We start from the raw sequence: 18467 nt of genomic DNA, 5'->3' as shown, positions 1-18467 counted from the left end.
TAAACATTTTTGTCTTCTGCGTATCACAAATGAAGATATTTTGAAGAAACAGCTTTTTTGTTGCACTGAAGACAGAAGGTCAAACAGGTTTCCCATGCCATGATGGTCAGTAAATAATGGCAGAATTTTTATTTTCTGAGTCTTTATCTTTAAGAAAAGCACTGCAATCAAGTAAACCAAATCAAGATGAAAAAAAGTCTTGTAAGTGACTTTAATCGCCCCGAAGTGGATAATTTTGTGATACTAAATAAATAGAGATGAAGCATGCATTTTAGTTAAAATTATTTTATTATGCAAAATAAGAGACTGCAGAGACAAACGAGAGCCATGAAATTAGCAGAGCTGTGTAGCAAATGAGTTGCTGGGGAAACGGTCAATTAGGTCTCTACAGTTAAGTGATCATTATATCAAACTATATGACCCCAGAATGCCACAACTGACCAATCAGAATTAAGTATTCCAGAGAGCAGAGTAATTAGCATAACTATAACAAAAAAATATAACAAAAGTTACATGTTTCTCAACTTTTATTACTAACACTCAATGGGTACCCAGACTTTAGGGATTCAAGGATGATATGAAATCTGAATCACCATCCTCATAAACAAAATTGAGGGTCTCACTGCTGCATGTATTTTATACCATACCACATCAGGCCTTTTACTTTTTAATATATCTAGGTGTCTTTTGTTTGAATAAATAAATTCTGAGGTTCCTTTAGTGGTTTTCCAACTCGAGAGTCACAATAACTGTGTTAAAGGCACATGGAAATATTTGATATTTATTTTGTGTTTTTCTGAAAAATGATATTCATGCATTTCACACAACCTAATCACTGCTTTATTTCAGCTGCATCTCTCACTTGTATATAAAACATATCTCTATGCTTGATTCTATTTACAGGTATATTCAATACTGCTCATAATAGTGCTACTCGCTGGCACACATACCAACTTGAAAGTTATATTTTATAGCTTTTACAGAATAATATTTTTATTAAGGTACGGTTTTCTTTACTACCTTACAACTTACTCGTTATGTAATTGATTTAAAAAAGTTTACTTCGCTCAAAAAAGCCATTAAAATACAACAAAAAGCTCATGAATATTAAAAGTTGATCAGATACTGTGTATGATAGGGCAGATAATCTGCGAAACCTATTATGATGAGTTCAGATTACATCCAATTTCAGGGTCATGTGTTCTATTAACTAATGAGGCCAATGTCAATATTTATAAACAGACCATAATGTATGAGCAAATGCTGTATGGATATTTCCTGTACAGTCTCAGTAGCTTTATTAGACGGGGATGTACTGCAAATTATAACTGACAGCAGCAGAGAAGCACAGGAAAACGATCAGTTTAGGAAAACCAGTCTGTGAACACACACACACACATACACAACATTTCAGAGAAACAAACAAATAAATGTAAAACATGCCATATCTGTTAGAGAAACATGTGATAGCTATGTAATTACATACATAATGGCTACACGCTGTGCCGATGGGTTTTTAGCAATAGTAAATGGGCCGGATCATTAGCAGCATGTTTTGCTGTAGTCATCCCCATTAACCTCAGCCCACTCTGTTTATCTGCCACATTATACAATTAAGGGGGGGCTTTGCATAACAGCCTTTCTCTCCCAGAAAACACCCATCATTAAATCTACTCTCTCACAAAGCCTAGCTATGCATGTGTGCACTTGAGCGCTCCGAAAAATGCCACCACACACACGCAGTGCCCACTTACACTGCGATGCAGCTCTCTCAGAGCCTCTGTGCGGAGCACTTTATGCAACAGCAGTTCTGGAGAGCGAGAGCAGAGTTAGTGTAGGTGATGATAATGCTCAGCAGGGCCTGTAATCATGTCAGTATCAGTGCTTTGTTTCTACACAAAATGACTGAGATCAGCTTTATAGGGAGGACTCTGATCACTCATGGTCTGTGCCTGCTGCTGTCAACCTCACAGGTTAACATGCAGTGAGTTATGATTTCCTCGCCGCAATCCCAGCCCTCTTTACTCATTCACAGCATCAATACTGATATTTGAGACGCGAGATTCGCAAGAAAAGCAGAGAGTCAGCAAAGTTGAAAATAAGACACGCTAGGCCAATGCCGAACAAATTTCCTGCTAGACAGGTGGAATTTCTCAGAGCCTTTAGGGAAGAGTGTATAATCGCTTTCTCAATATAAACAGTGAACGCTGCTGTGGCTCCCAGCCCTTCAGGGACGTTCTGTCATAGCTCAGTCTGGGGGAACAGCAATCGGCATCATTTCACATGGCAGGACTCGATTTCTCTGTGCTGCATTAAAACCCTCCATATCTGTCAGGATGACACTGATTAGCCAGCCAAAGTCTTTCTATCAAGGAGGTCTATTATACCTGAAGAAATCTATTTCAATAGCAATTGCTTGGCTGTATATATAAAGAGAGAAAGGGTTTAGGTTTGATATTACTCAATAAGATTCTTGATGTTTTGAAGTCTCTTATGCTCACCAAGCATTCATTTGATCAAAAGTACAGTAAAGACAGTAATAATGTAAAATGTATTACCACTTAAAATAACTGTTTTCTATTTTAAAATGTAATTTATTCCTGTGATGGCAAAGCGGAATTTTAAGCAGTCATTACTCCAGTCTTCAGTGCCACATGATCCTTCAGAAATCATTCTAATATACTGATTTGGTGTTCATGAAATATTTCTTATTATCAATATAGATCTATGTATCTCTCTGAAATTCACATTTTGCTTTTAAATAAAGCAAATGAAATAATTTAAAATATGCTGTATATTTAGTCTAAATACTATGTAGTCTGCTTGTGAAAAGTTATTATCAGTTTTGGCACCAGAATGGTGTAGTTACAGCATCTACCAGCAGGGGCTAACTGCCAAACCTTGACCTCTTGGTATGTATGCGTGCAGCAGAATGCTGTAAGGCAACAGCCCTTTCTCGCTCCATCCTCTCAGGAGTCTTTCTCTTTTAATGAGCCCTCTGCTGTCTTGAATCTACACCAGCAATTAGCCACCATACAGTTTTAGCTGAATGGAGCCTAAAGCACAGAATGTTCTCACATATCTTAATGCATGTTGCTTCTACAGCCTTATATTAGCTAGTTTGGCAGTTCCTTTCATTTATGCATACATGATGAAGTGTTTCTGGGCGTGTCCTTACATAAGTGTGTGTTTTATGCCATGAAATTGATATTTGTAACAGTTATGTCATCTGGCGTCACCTCTCTGTGCACACCAGAGAGAGCTCCTAATTACAAGACTGGTCCACAGAACAGAGACTTTTATTTTTTTTAATCTCATTTAATCAGTGTGAGGACTTTCCTGATATATGTAGCTTTTGCTGCAGCTCTCACACATCTCATTCTTATTCATCTCATCTCTCCGAACCATTTCCTGTGAGAAGATTAACAATTAACAACCTTGAATTACATCATTGTACCTTCAGAATCCAATAGCACATGCTTGAAGCAGCTCTGCAGGTTTGAAAATTTGACTACCAACAGATAATTTTTACAGGCCTTTTTATTCAAATGGTCTCCCAGAGTCAACGTTAACCTCTCCATCATAGCACAGTGAACACCATCTCACCTTTGTCTCACTCACAGTTCTGGAATCATCTGAATATAATCCACTTACATGAGAGGCATAATCCTAAAGCAGTCAGCAATGATCTGAAGTCAGCTCCGGAGCAACGAGGTTAACATGTAGCAATGTCTGACTGAACAGGCTTACAGTATATAATAAATTAAATACGGTGGATCTAATAACATCTGGACCTCTCACAAGATTTGCATGAGACTTCAGTTTAAAGAAACAATCGGCGCAGCAGAATCAGTCAAAACTCTAGGAGGATGCGAGACATCTCTAATCCTGGTCATCTGCAACAAAAAGGACCATAATAAAAATAAAATTAGGGAAAAAAAAAAAACATTAGCAGATGAGCATTTCAATCCTCATCGCTGTCTACGTGCAAACAAACAATAACACGGCTTGTCTGTTATACTTTTATTGCATTTAAATCACATAGAGGACTGTGTTTCCCAGAATGCAGATCAATGTATTATAGCCTTTTTCCTTTAAAAGAAAAAAATAATAACATGGTTTTCTAAAAAACAAACAGAAAAACAAACAAAGAAAGCACAAATAGTCACTTTTTAATGTTAAGTACATAATCCATCAGAAGAGCTGCTGCTGTAATTTTTCTTCAGGTGCAGAAAGAGAACTAAAGTGATGTTTTTACTGTAGGAGGCCAGTGAGCTGAGCTAAAGCAGAGGTTACACTGTTTACCAAAGCAGCGGGTTGTGCTCCGACTTGATTCAGGAGACACCGCCAGACATTCATTTTCAGGATAAAGTGATTTGCCAAAAGAAGCAGAGAGAGCCTCTCCATATTAATGCAGAACATAATGCATTAAGCCTGCGAATAAAAAAAAAAAATCTCATATAAACATTGAGTCACAAACATTCATCCAAACATCTGCGTTCCCTATGCAGTACTGTAGCACTGTGTGTACCAGACCACTGGTCAGCGTTTTGACACTTAAAGACCTATCATGAAGACACTCCCGAAGGTCACATCTCAACATGACATACACTTTAGCAGATTAGACATTGTGATTGGCGATTTAGTGGTTTGTGGACGAGCTGAAGTCAAAATGTGCTGTAAATTCTGAAATTCAAAAGGCATAACAACAGAGCCAGTGGCAGGCTTTGAGGTTCAACGGACAAGCTCTCTGAACACACACAGCTCAGAAATGTTTTCTGAGAGAGCAGATAGGAACCAGAGTGCTATATAAGAAATAAAAAGGAAGGATGCAACACAATTGTTGTCAGGTGCCTGCCTAACTTTCAATAGGCTTTAAAATCTACAGTAGCTGACAGAACTGGGATAGTGTCTCTCTTACATATACACACCTGTCAGACTTCACCACTTCCCTGCTGAGGCTCTGAGTGTGATGTTTATCACATCGTGTTGAGAAGCACTTTACTGTAAACAAGGAAGGGAAGACCCTTTTTAAGAAGCCGTCTTTCTGTTTTTCATTCAGGGGAAAGCAAAATAATTGAGGTGTTTCTGTGGAAAAGAAACGAGTGCAAAGGAGACTGACTTGGCCACACGGAAGACAGTTGACGATGAGGATGCAGACAAACATCACAACTTAAAGGGATAGTTCACACAAAAATGAAAACTCTGTCATCATTTACTGACTTTCATGTCATTTCAAACCTGTGTGACTTACTTTCTTCTGTGAAACATTAAAGAAAATATTTGAATTTTGGTAATCAAACAAATATGACCACTTTTCTCAGAATTCTTTATTTTGGGTTTCACAGAAGAAAGCCACACAGGTTTGGAACAACATGAGGGTGAGTAAATGATGACAGAAAATGTATTTTTTTTATCCCTTAATGCCACAGAATTAAACTATACAGTACAAAATATAAAACTTGCATACAACTCTGTCTTCTTTCTTGATTCTCTTTCTTATCTTCTTTCCAAAGGCCCAAAAAACAGGGTGTGGTCTTTTCAACTTCATAAAAAACCTGAACTAAAATGCACCAGTCATCATCTAAAAGAGCAATGACTCACTAAACTAACCAACAGTAACATAACCAAGTTATTCAGAATGTGACTAGGTTTTGTAACTTTTTGGACTACCAGACTGTCCAAGGAAATTTTACGTTTCTGCTCAAAGCAGCAGTTCCCAATGGAATCCAAAATGTTTTATTTGAAAAAGGGTTTTAGAGGAACAAAGCATTTAGTTGAACTGATGTTACTCTACAGACTAAAGACTGACTGCAAGGCGATGCTCTGTCTCTCTGCTATTCTCACACCTTATTCTGTACGTGGCTCTGCTTTGAACACTTTGATTATGATGGATAACAGGGAGTCAATGACCCCAACTGGAAACTTCAGCGTGGCTGATTAACGTACAACATGGAATGGTCTGAATCCATTGCAGAGTTTAAGCTGAGCAAGAAAAGACTACTTTTTTGTCCTTTCATTATTCACTAGACCGAGTCAGAGCAGATGTGAAACATGAACGCTGATGGCGAGAAGAGAGAGGAACACGGGTCGAGTGCAAGTATTTCCAGAACTTTCTGTTGTATGGTCTTTTCTCTTCTCTGTTGGGTTCAAATTATGAATCCTCTCCAAACCCCACCACTTTTACCGCCCATATTCGTCTCCGTGATAACTACTATCACTGTTGCTGTAGGTACTGTTATTCACTGGAGAAAGAGAGGGTGAGGATGAGAGTAAAGACGGAGGGAGGGATGCAAAGTCTTGGAGCTCCTCCCTCTCCAAGACATTGTCTGTTTCCATGGAAGCGGAGGGTCCATTTGTGTCTAGAGCAGATGAGAAAAGAGGTGAAAACTCCTGTGAAAGGAGGGACGTGTGAAGTCTTTCCTGTTCTACGAGGGGCGTTAGGTCTATGTCTGTAGAAGTGCCTTGAGCGGTGTCTGTATGAAGCCTCAGTGTGCTGGAGAGCACGCGGGAGTATGAACCTGCAGCACCAGCCAAAGTCTCAGGGGCACCAGAGGAGGGCCCAGGGGTGGGGCTCAAACCAGTTTGGCTTTGTGCATCCGCTCCTGTCTGGGAGCCACGGTGGATTCGGTGGCTGACAATGATGTTGTTGCCAAAGCTGCCCATGGAAGCCATTGTGGTGCTCTGCTCACGCTGGACAACTGCTGTCATCCCTCCCTCAGCCATTAGCCTTCGGATACGAGAAACATACTCAGTCTGACCTGAGAGAGAGAGAGGGAAAACTTGAGTTCTTCAAGAAATACCAGAGCGCAGGGTAAACAGTCCAACTTCCTACAGTATCTGGGATCAATAAACTTTAGTAGGGAGAAACAAAGCAATAAGGTTGGCTGGCCTTTAGGAGAAAAATTGAGAGCTTACAAAACATGAAGAGTTGCAGGTGTTTGTGGGAGATTTATGTCTTGGCCGTGTCAGTGGAGATTTACACACATCAAATGGCTTTCAAACAGCTGTTACAGTGCAGGTTTACAGCCTGGACACATGTTGTATGGACCTAATTTAACAGGAAGGTGCGGTGCAATTAAAAGCGCCACAATTGACTCTAAATTATTCATCAACAGTTTCTGCAAACTCAATTCTTTGATCCTCATCTAGTGTTTAGGCTTTGAATCAAGTACAGTTAGTGTGAATATGAGAGTGTGTTTCAGATGTTTGCATCAGCATCAACAACCCTGTCAAGCTTTGGTTTGTTTCTTCATGGTTTAATTCACACACTGATAGTTAAAATTCTTCATTCGTTTTCTGAATTGTGAGTGGATGGTGCGCTCCACAATGACTTATGCTGTACTATGCTATATATAATCTAAAGGGGTTTTCACACTGGACACTTTTCCTGGGTTCAGACCGCTTGATTATATCAAACCCTGATGGATTTGCATACATCTAGCGTCATCACGAACATGCACAGCACATGACAAAAAGCATGCAAGCAAGATATATGTGTGTGTATATTATTTTATTTCGAGCTATTATGCGCAGCAGAGTGAACAACACTTGTGTCTATGTGCGTAGCATGAAGGTGGCTTTCTGCTGTTTGCAAACCTTCTCTTTTGAGGAGACAGCTAATTGCAAACCATTCATTTGTCGCTCTGATTGCACTTATGCTGCACAATTACACTGCACACTCACTGTGTAAAGACACTAATGACAGTGTCATTGGCTAAAACCAATGCATGTTACTTTACTTCCTGAACAAATGTGAACCTGAATTCGAGTTGCTTCAATTTCAATCTTGGGTTTGGTACCATGGTGCGCCCCCAGGTCCATTTGATAGCTTTCACACTGACAATTTTTCATGTGAACCGTGCTCTGGTCCAAAATAAACTTCCAGTGTGGAAGTTCATTACCATGCTAAACTATGTTCTTCAAGTTTATAACGGTGGCCTTAAACCTAATCCTGACTTCTGACTGGTTGACAACCGTTCTATGCCCAAAATCAATATCACATAGTCACTTTCTGTTTATCAGTGTGACGTAAGTGTTGGTTACCTGTGCTGTCTGTGCTGGGTTCAGTGAGATCTGACCCTTCGTCTTCCTGAGGTCGACTGTGGGGGGGCGTCTCTGGTACGACCTCAGACCCAGAATCCTCTGGGAGAAGCTCTAAATCCAGAGTGTCTGCGGCTGATAAAGAATGATCATTTCAGCATTTTACCATTTGTTTTTAAAGCACCCCAGTTGATTTTCAACATAAGCCATTGGGATGAAGAAAAACAAGCAAAAAGATTATAAAACTAGCACAGGTTAGAGGCAAAAAGAACAAATTAAAAAGAAACATTGTTTGAGCATGAGAGTAAATAACGCTCATAATTTTTGTATTCATATTTTTGTGAAGAACGGTATTGTTATGACTAAACTAATATTGGATCGCTTTCTTCAAACTCTGAATGCTTGTAAAAGTTGTATTATATTTTGTATTTGTACTGAGTCTTCATCCTCACACTGCCACAAAATCAAGCGCGAGTACAATATTTTATAGACCTTTTATTACTTCTTTCTGTATTGCTTGCTTACGTTTTACATTTACATTTTTCCATCTAACTGAAAATCCATAAACAATCCAAATGTAGTTATCAGATGAACAAGTCGAAAAATAGATATTTGACAACAAGAGGCACAGAACAAAACATCATCATTCATGAATAATGGAGAGGAATTATATTTATCTCAGTATAGGGGTATTTTCTGATACCTGGAGCAAAAGTTACATCAATTGTAAGAAATAAAGTCAGTGAAAGAGCAACCATGCCACATGTGCTTATCTGTAAAACATAGATTCCATGTTAAAAGAACAGAATAGACAAGAAAATCATTTTATAATTCGTAATTCAGTCCATCAAAGCAATTACACTAATGGACTTGCTGTAACAAATACCTTCTGCTATTTAAGCTCATCTTGGCTGGCAGGCTGAACTTCCTGTTTTATTGTGTCTTTAATGTGACTGAATAGCCTCTTTTTTTTTTTTTTTTTTTAACCAAACTGCACTCATGGTTAAGGTCTCTAATTTCCAATATGAATGCTCATTGTACTTCCTGTAAAATGCCTCCAATTGCACACACTACGCTCACGCTGCCTCATGTGAGTTCATCCCTCACTGGACAACAGCTCTCCAAGATTACAGAACCTGCACATCACCTCTGCCATCTGGACCCAACAAAGCCCAATTCTCTTGGATCACTAGTGACTAAGGCCAGTGGGAGGCCACTAATGACAGTTGGTCTTTGTTTGCCATCACCACATGGCTTTAACACATGCTGGGCACAAAATGCAAAACAAAGGAAGACACATTTCCTTTATAAAAGTATATTTGATCTGAAAATGGTTTCTGTTTGCTAATACAGGGGTTTTCAAACTAGGAGGCAGCAAGGGAGCTAGTTAGACAATTCCAGAGAAAAAGAGTGTAAAAAATATAAAATAATTAAATATTTAATTTAGCTTTTTCAATCTACACTACTGTTTAAAAGTTTGGGGTCAGACTTTTTTTGAAGAAAAAGAAGAAGAAATACTTTTATTCAGCAATGATGCATTAATTTGATTAAAAGTTACAGTAAAACATTTATCACGTTAAAAAGATTTCTATATCAAATAAATGCTGTTCTTTTTAAACTTCCTATGATCAAAGAATCCTGTTTCAACTGTTGTTCAATATTGGTAATAATAAATGGTTCTGAACACTAAATATGCTGAAATATCATTTTAAAATTATTAAAAAGAAAACGGTTCTTTTGAATTGCAATAATATTCAGTATATTTTTGAAAATACAGCTTTGGTGAGCATAAGAGACTTCTTTCAAAAACATAAAAAATCCCTATCTAGTATACCTATATACCAGTGGCGTTCCGTCCATATAAGCTGCGAATGCGCCGCATACCCAAGAGAGAATGAGTTCACGGGCTAATGAATATAAACATGATTATAAGTTGATCCCTTGTCATTTGAGATGTGACTTACAGCTTAATAAAGTGTTGGGAATAAGTATGTAAAATTATTTATTTGAAAACAATGGTCATTTTCTGTAAATCTGCGTCAGTGACGGAAGCTCCCGGGTAAGCGGGTTCTCCGCAGCTTTGGCGCCTCCGCTCTGTGGCTGTGACTCGTCAGGATTGTAGCGCGCTCTCAGTGATTTGCTGGTATGCGCGTGATTTCATGCGCGGGAGAAGCGCTTGCCCAAGCGGAAAAATGCGCTGTTGCTGCCAGATCTCGATTTACCGAAAATTACATTGTGTTTGATGCAAAACTAACCCGACGAAATCATATGAAAACAAACAAACAAAAAAACCCATCATAACTGTATATTTTCATGCTTTCTCAAGCAAAGCAAATTTTGAAAGTCCACTAAAATATATATCTGGTCATAGACAATGTTGATGGCGTTATTGTCAACATGCCTAAGTAGTAAATAAATAAAAAAAGTTTATAAAAATGTATATAAAATTTGAAATAATAACAAACATCAGAAAAAAATAGGAAACAATACCTTTGTTTTCCGTATACTTGTGTCGCTTACAGTTAAAGTCCTTCTGTGATTTTATTGTTGTTTGCAACGTTACTTGGCAATATTTTAAAGATATTATTATTATTATTTTATTTTATTTATTTATTTTTGGTATTTTGCATGGTCTATTATTGTCATCCAGGTGGGAGTTTTAACTCCTATTCACTGGGAATAAAAAATGAATGAAAAAAAAAAAAAAAAAAGATTCATGCAGTTGATGCAGAGACGTAGACCGGGGCATCTCCCCAAGCTCAAGGGGCTTAATCTTAGCACTCGGCATACCCTGTTAAAAAAGTCACCGCTCGCCACTACTATATACTGTATATTGTATTCTATCGACAGCCATAGTTGCATGCTTCTCTTTAGGTTGATACATCTAACAGTACTCTAGTTATGGGTAAAAACCTAGAACGTATGCAAATGTTTTCCAAATACACTAAGAGGAGTCTGTAAACATATGCTCCAATGCATCTTGTTAATATTGTGATTTTTTTTTTACATTTTGAATCGTGCATTTTATTGTGTTTTAGGGTTGATGCTTAATAGCCACTTTTTGCCAGGACTTGATCTGTTTTTCATCTGGATTTCTTTTTCTTTTACACATATTACAAATCATTTTATTTCTTACAGGCAGTTTATGGATAGTCGCTTGAGAAAACAACAAATATTTCTTTAAAACCAAAGAACACTGACATCCAGCTCATTCATTTACACTGACGTCATTCAGGGGACTCATAGATCTGTCAGAGCCCTGAATGCAGCTCTGTGACTGAGCCAACGGCACCCTGTGTGCAGCACTATTATCACATCAGCATTTATGTTCATACACAGCTAATGACCATTCCAATATCAGTCCACGTGTTAGACAATTAAATGGCTCCTTGTGGAGCATCTCCTCATGGGGTTTGTGCTGACTGAACAATGAAAAGTAATCTCTCTGCAATGACTGCACCCACAGGCTTCTGTAAGGAATAAATTTTGCTGTGGAGCGAAGACTGTCTTTGAGCTATAAATTAATTATTTATCTAATACCTAACATCTGTTGTGCCTCCAAAATAGCGAGCGTGCGGGTGTGTGTTGAATGAGTAAGAGGTAGAAAGAAAGAAAGAAAGTATCATCTGTGTTCTTTAAAAAGTAATTGGAACATTCTCACATACAGCTTTCCTGTTGGCCAGTTTGCAACACGAACACCACTTATACTGCACAATCCTCTCACAAACAAGCTTTCAGTATCAGACAAACGGCCCATCAATGTCAGAATGGAAATGTGAGGATTTACTCTTCTGAGACCACAGTGCTTCACATGAATGTTTTGACAGACTGTACAGTAAATCCCCTTAAAGGTGCATGAGTCACCGGATATCAACAACACTAGTTATTCAAACACATGGAAATTGGCCGTTTTCTATAGTAAACGCATACATATTATAGATATGCATGCATATTAAAAAGGTGAACGGACACTGAGAGAAAAGAGGGAGAAGGAGAGATTATGAAAACTCTCCTGACCTTTGGCTGGTATTCTGCCTATGACAGCTGAAGCTGATTCCTCTGTAAAGGAGAGTTAAGGTGTCTAAGCATCATGAAGTCAGATAATGAGACTAGCCACTGTCTGTCTGTCTAATCTCTGACCACTGAAGTATGCTGAGGCATTGGGTGGTGAGAAAAATTTTAATGCCAAATCCCAACACCCCCCAAAAAATAACTTCACATAAAAAACTGAACACTCTTATTCAGTAGGATATTGCTAATGGTGTCCATACTCTACACAACATCTTCATATTACTGTTCTTTTCACACTACACAACTGTCTGTGGTCACCGATGTCAGTTCCAGTCAAAACACTTTTCATTTTTACAGGTTTGTGTGTGTGTGTGTGTGTGTGGTACAAGACTAAATCCTCCCATTACAATGTTCAGAACGACCTAAACCCAAATAGGCCCCCATACTGAACCGGAAATCTGAAAAAGGTTTACATATTTAAACGCTTTGGTCATTCACATGTTTTGGACAACACAACCCAAGCTGACAACACATTTGCTTTAATGCAAAAGACAATTTGTTTATTGGAAGTTTGTTTATCCTTTGTCATTTTTTAAATAGTTTTTTTCTGTGTATTATAATACACACATTAATAAACTGGACCTTGATGTCCTCTTGTGGCGTGAGAAAAACGATTGGTCATTTGACTTGTCCACACCTATTTAAACCTATTTGGTTTACCAGTTTTATTCAAAAGAGCTATTCATAGTTTTGTGTAAAATGTTTTATTAGAAGCATTACTTAAAATTTTAATTAAACATTAGAATGATGAAAGTAAAATAGTGTGACAGCCAGATATATTAAACATACAACAACATTATGAAAATAACACTGGTTTACTTTAAGCACTAATATGACAGAAAATAAAATTGATTGTAATGAATAAGGCTTTATGTAGGTCCATAAGAGATCCATATGTACATTACAATTTGGGGTCAGTAAGTAATGAATACTTTAATTCAGCGAAGACGCATTAGAAATTGATCAAAAGTGACATTTATAATGTTACAACACATTTCTATTTCATTACAAAAATCTTTTAAAACTGCTTCTACATTGATGATAATAAGAATTTTTTTAGATGTTTCTTTGAGCAAATCAGCATATTAGAATGATAGGAAGGATCATGAATGAAGGATCATGGCTGCAGAGAATTCAGCTTTGCCAACACAGGAATAAATTATATTTTAAAATTGTATTAAATTCTAAAATACAATAAATATCTAAATTATTTTTAAATGTAATAATATTTCACACTGTTTTTACTGTATTTTTGACCAAATAAATTCGGCCTTGGTGAGCATAAGAGTCTACTTTCAAAAACATTTTTAAAAAATCTTACCGACCCCAACATTTTGAGTGGTAGTGTAGGAAAACATTTCCATATCATCAGTAAATGGCTCCCAGATCACGTATTTTCACACTGCTTGTTGCTATGCCTTTTTATGATCCATGTACTTACGACACCAAAGATATCAATAGCTTTAGCCTCTCAGAACAAAAGGACAGGTGCAGAAAACTCAGGTTCAGATGGAGCATGAGCTATCATTAGTCTACTCAAGGAAATGAAGAGAGAGGAGGAGGACTGAGATCACATCTCTAGAATGCAAAGAAACATTCCCAGAACATGATCCTTTCTTTCTTTCTTTATTTATGTCCCCTAAGGTCAACTGGTTTTACAGCAAGACCAGCATACAAAAGACAAGACAATTTACAATACATTAAAAATTACAATAAAAAACATTATTAAAAAAAAAGAAAAAGTCCTCTAAATGGACTTCTTAAGTTTTGGGGCTGGCTGGATTCTTCATTTCTCTGACTAAAGCTAAAGTGAGGTTGTTCTTTCCAAAAAGCATATTTCATAACAAAGACTTGATAAGATAAACAACCTGAGGATAACATGTAACAATGAATACAGCGCTCACAACAGATAGAGCTAGAGAATAGAGTGGGGGAGGGATTGAGAGAGACAACGTCTGAGCATTTCTTTTGTGTTTCTTAGTATAACTTGAGTAAATATAACATGCGCTTTTCTCATATTCATTACATAAAATGCACAGAGAGGATGCTAATGCTAACCCTAAACTTATTCACTGACAGCAGTTTAAAACGATACTGCACTTAACCCTCGCCCACAGATCTCACTGCAGGGAGTGTGCACTGTTTGTGTGGGAAGATGGCTTTCCTTGAGGTGAGACACTCAGAAGCGAACTTCTCTACCCTAAAACTTTGAGTCATCAAGTTCTTGGCACCTGTAGTACCTCAGAGACACAAACACACAGGTGCTGCAGGCGAAGACGTAGCACATCTGACCTCAATCATAACCAGCCACAAAACAAAACACGCACTGCCATGAAACCTGCTGCTATATGTATAATGGACAGGTTACATGCAAATCAATTTAAGTGAAAAGAAAAATTGATATATTTAAACACAACATTACCAGACCAGCAGACCTCAGACCCCCGTCCATTCACTGGTAGTCTGTCTGATATTCTACAATAAACTGCAAAGCATTTTTTTCTTGCTATCTCTAACCTATCCTGAAATAACATCCAGGAGTAAAGAGCACACAGGTTCATTTTAATCAGTTCACAAAGAAACCAAATCTTGTTTACGAGGAACAAGCTGACACAGAACTGCTTCTGAGGATGAAATAATGACTGGTTTTGCCAAAGCTTGCCAGGTTATTGACATCAAATCTTTGAAAGATACTTTTGAGAAGAATTTAAAAAGCAGAACTGTATTTTCTTCTATTTTAGTCAAAAGTCTAGATACACAAGACTAAACAAAGGACGTACACTCTTCAAAATCTGAAAGGACAGCTTTTGAAAGAGCCTTAGAGATTAATTCCTTCAGAGGTCAAAGCTTTCCAAAATTTGTTAAAACCACCAAACTTCACACAGCTTCAGGCTGTGCTTGTACTCTGGGACTTCACAGTCTCCTTCCTGTTTCACCATTGTATTTCTATTCATCCACTGTTTTAAAAACTCTACTGCCTAAATATCACTACACTTAACAGGGTTCAGCTTTGAAATTGAACAAGAAAGAGGTGCTTGTTCTTCTGTTTCTATTCTTGCCCTTTTTTAATGCTCAATTTTCCATAGAAGTACATTCATTTGACTCTTTCTAAAGCTAGAGCCAATCAATTTAGAGGTCGCTTCAGGCAGTACCGGCTAGGGCCGCATGTTCTTGGTGTACTGATAGCTCATCCCTATCCCTCCTCTTTCCTCCCGCTTTTAATCCTTTTATCCAACTGAATTAACACAGTCATTTCAAAACTATTCCCACTACTACAACTTTCCAGCTACAGCTTATAAACTTTAAAACTGCTAACCTGTAATTCTATGTAAGTTTAAAGCGAAATGTCAACTTTATGATGTCCTGAGCTGAAACATAAGCCTCAAAAAAAAAAAAGAATCTCTCTATGTTTGTTATCTGCACTCATACAATTTCTTTTTCTGACAGAGCTTTACAAGTGTTTATACCTGTGCTGCGCAACCAAGAATTACTAATTAAGTATTGCTCATGGCATTAAACTGAACTGACCTGGACTAACAGAGAGAGTGAGGAGAAAAAAGACAAAACCAGAAGGTTTGAAACCTGCTAAATACTTCTGTACATTTCAAATCATAGACAGCCCTCACACAGTCTGTTTTCGACAGTGTCATCTGGCAGACATCACTGGTGTATTCAGTCACAACACTACTTTCTGTTTTCTCTACAGCACTCTAGTACTGTTACTCCCTAGCACTTTGTAACTTGATTACAATATTACATATAATAACAGTTACTATAACTGTACTGTGCAAATCTCTACACACTGAGGCTCATCTTACGCATTTCCATGCCAGTAAACCTTATGTAAGCTGTGCAAAGGACAAATAAATGACAGGAAACGTCAGACAGATGGTCAGATTTACATTTACAATCTATATGGAAAGAAGTTAATTATTAATTATGTGCTGCTAAATATTGCACACACTATGATCTGACTCTTCTGAAGCTGAGCTCCCACCAGGCATTATATCAGACATATCATTCCTGCAGCGGCTCCGACTGCTAACCATGTTTATAAATAAAACTGCACATTTAAACAGCCCAACGGTCTAAAAATACAAATGTCAGCTGGGTTAAATCTGTCGCTCTGCTTATTTCTGCGATTTATATCTGGGCCCTCAAAATAGTTAAGCTTCATCGAGACATGCTTATTCATCTGTTCGGCATGCTGCTAAAAGCGACACATGAAGAGTAAGAGCAATAAGAGCAGAGAGCTAAAGTGGGCTGATGGGTAATGGAGGCTGGGCTGAGGAGAAAATATGGCTGGTACCAGGAAAGAGAGATGCAATGTAGTATTTTCTGGCATGAATGCTCTCTCTGAAGCTAACCGCCATTAAACATGAGAGCAATACTACACACACATTAACTTAAGAGATTCGGCTGGTAGGTGCCCAGTGGAGAGGCCTCTCCTGTCCCCTGTAATTACCATTAGCATAAAAAGACAAAATGCGGCACCAAATCTTCTCTCTTCACCTCTCAGATTTCTCACTAAAGGCTACAGAATAACAAATATTACAAAACCAAATGGGAGCTATGTTTACACGGAGCCTAATACTCCATAAATTGAAGCGATACCTCAATGAAAAAATCATTATGCAAACACCTCAAACGAAAACAAATAATCTGACTGAGCACAATCCAAAAGAAAAAGCCTAAATAATCAGATAACTGACATGTAAATCAGACCATTTGTACAGTCGGATTCAAAAATGAGGATTTACATTTGCACCACAGAAATAAACATGGTGGTAGGCTGTGAAGTGTTGGTGCAGCAGTGTTATATTAGTATTATTTATAAAGTATCATATTATTTATGCATATTTTGAATGAACCGTTTTAAAATATATTTTCAGTTTTAATTGTTTTAGTAATTATGTGCATTTGTCATTTTTATTAGTTTTTTAATATACATTTATTTTTTAAATATGTAGCTTATATAAGTAATATTTTAACTGTAATTTTAATTTATTTCACCTATATTTCATTTAATAAAAATAGCTTTAGTTTTAGTTAACAGTAACAACACTGTGGTGGACACTGTCTTTTTAACATTCTGAAAAATAAAAAGACTGTTAGGAGACAAGAGGGATGGAAAGTATGAAACAACGACTTCAAAAAAGTCTTTGAACAAATAAAAGTTGTGGCCAAGATCCCTGAGAGGAGCACTGAGAGCTTCTTGTTGCTATGGTAACACTAAATGCCACAGTTTTGCATGCAATGAATACATGTGTGGCGCATGTAAACAGATACTGTCATCAGACTGCAAAGTTTAAGGCATACAGTATAAACATTGCAACTGGAACTTGCACTCAGACTGAATTTATTCAGATTAGTGAGCCTGTCTAAAGGATAAAAAGAATGTTTTGGTACAGAATACAGAAAACTAACCAAGGATTTGTCTTTTCATCTCAAGGACAAACCTCACCTGAGCTCAGTAATGATATTCTGACACACAGAGAGTGTCTTACCATCAGTAACCTGTGACCCCTGAGAAGTGCTGGGCAGCTGAGGTTCATCTGGAAGGTCACGGTCTGTTTGTGTCTCTGCATTCTGTAACCGCAGAGTCTGTGTCCCCTGTGATGTAACAGTGGGGGCAGGATGTCGTGGCTGCAGACCAATCGCATTCATCAGACCCATCTCTCTGTGGGACCTCCAATCAGTCCTGCTGTTCCTACAAACAAGACACATCCCACAGCAGGGTGAGTGATGACTACACCAAATCTTCACGCAGTCTTCAGGCGATTCTGGTCTGATCTGATATGACACAGAGTTAAATTCTCCACAGGCCTGGAGGAACTTTAGATGGAACGGGATGTGTGTCTATATAACTGCTTGCTTGGTAAAGCTAAATCTTTTCTGACAAAAGGTTGTTCCCTGTCGATGCTCCACTCGTACTGCGTCTTGATTTTTTTCTCCTGAACTGAAGTCTTATTCAATCACGCAGTGAAACTGCACGACTATTGGTTCGTGCAGTGTGTAAAAAACAAACCAATGTGTCAGCAGCGGAGCTGCACGAGCCTATGGCGACGAAGCCCGCCAGAATGGGCGGGGCCATCTGGCTATATAAGCGGCCGTTTTGCCATAGGACCCTCAGATTTCTTCTCCTTCAGCGACGACGACTTCGCCTTCGCTGATCCCAGAAGCCTGCTTGCCGTTGACAAGCCTCACAGCTGGACCCAGCAACCTTGATCTGCTCGGCTGATTCGCCTTTTCCTCGAGCTCCAGCATCGCTGCAGTTCCGGTCCCGTTCGCTGCCACCATCTGGCGAATCTCACGCAAATTCTAAAAGAGCAAATCGGCATTGTTACAAATGC

The 18467-nt window shown here is 38.1% G+C and overlaps 1 protein-coding gene across 6 annotated transcripts in view; it reads right to left on the bottom strand.

Annotated features, from left to right (window-relative positions):
* LOC131543561 (activating molecule in BECN1-regulated autophagy protein 1A-like) overlaps positions 1-18467 on the bottom strand; it is a 109062-nt gene that overhangs the window by 30547 nt on the left and 60048 nt on the right. For 4 of the 6 annotated variants that reach the window (XM_058781014.1, XM_058781012.1, XM_058781017.1 and 1 more), the window contains one exon: positions 17622-17824. In XM_058781014.1, the coding sequence (XP_058636997.1) occupies positions 17622-17824 (203 nt within the window). Of the gene's footprint in view, positions 1-4014; positions 6762-8046; positions 8179-17621; positions 17825-18467 lie in introns of those variants that run through there. The other 2 variants (XM_058781015.1, XM_058781016.1) reach the window with 2 other exon arrangements.

Source organism: Onychostoma macrolepis, chromosome 07 (genome assembly GCF_012432095.1).
Source record: "Onychostoma macrolepis isolate SWU-2019 chromosome 07, ASM1243209v1, whole genome shotgun sequence".
Classification (NCBI taxonomy): domain Eukaryota; kingdom Metazoa; phylum Chordata; class Actinopteri; order Cypriniformes; family Cyprinidae; genus Onychostoma; species Onychostoma macrolepis.
This window is presented reverse-complemented; position numbering and strand designations above follow the sequence as displayed.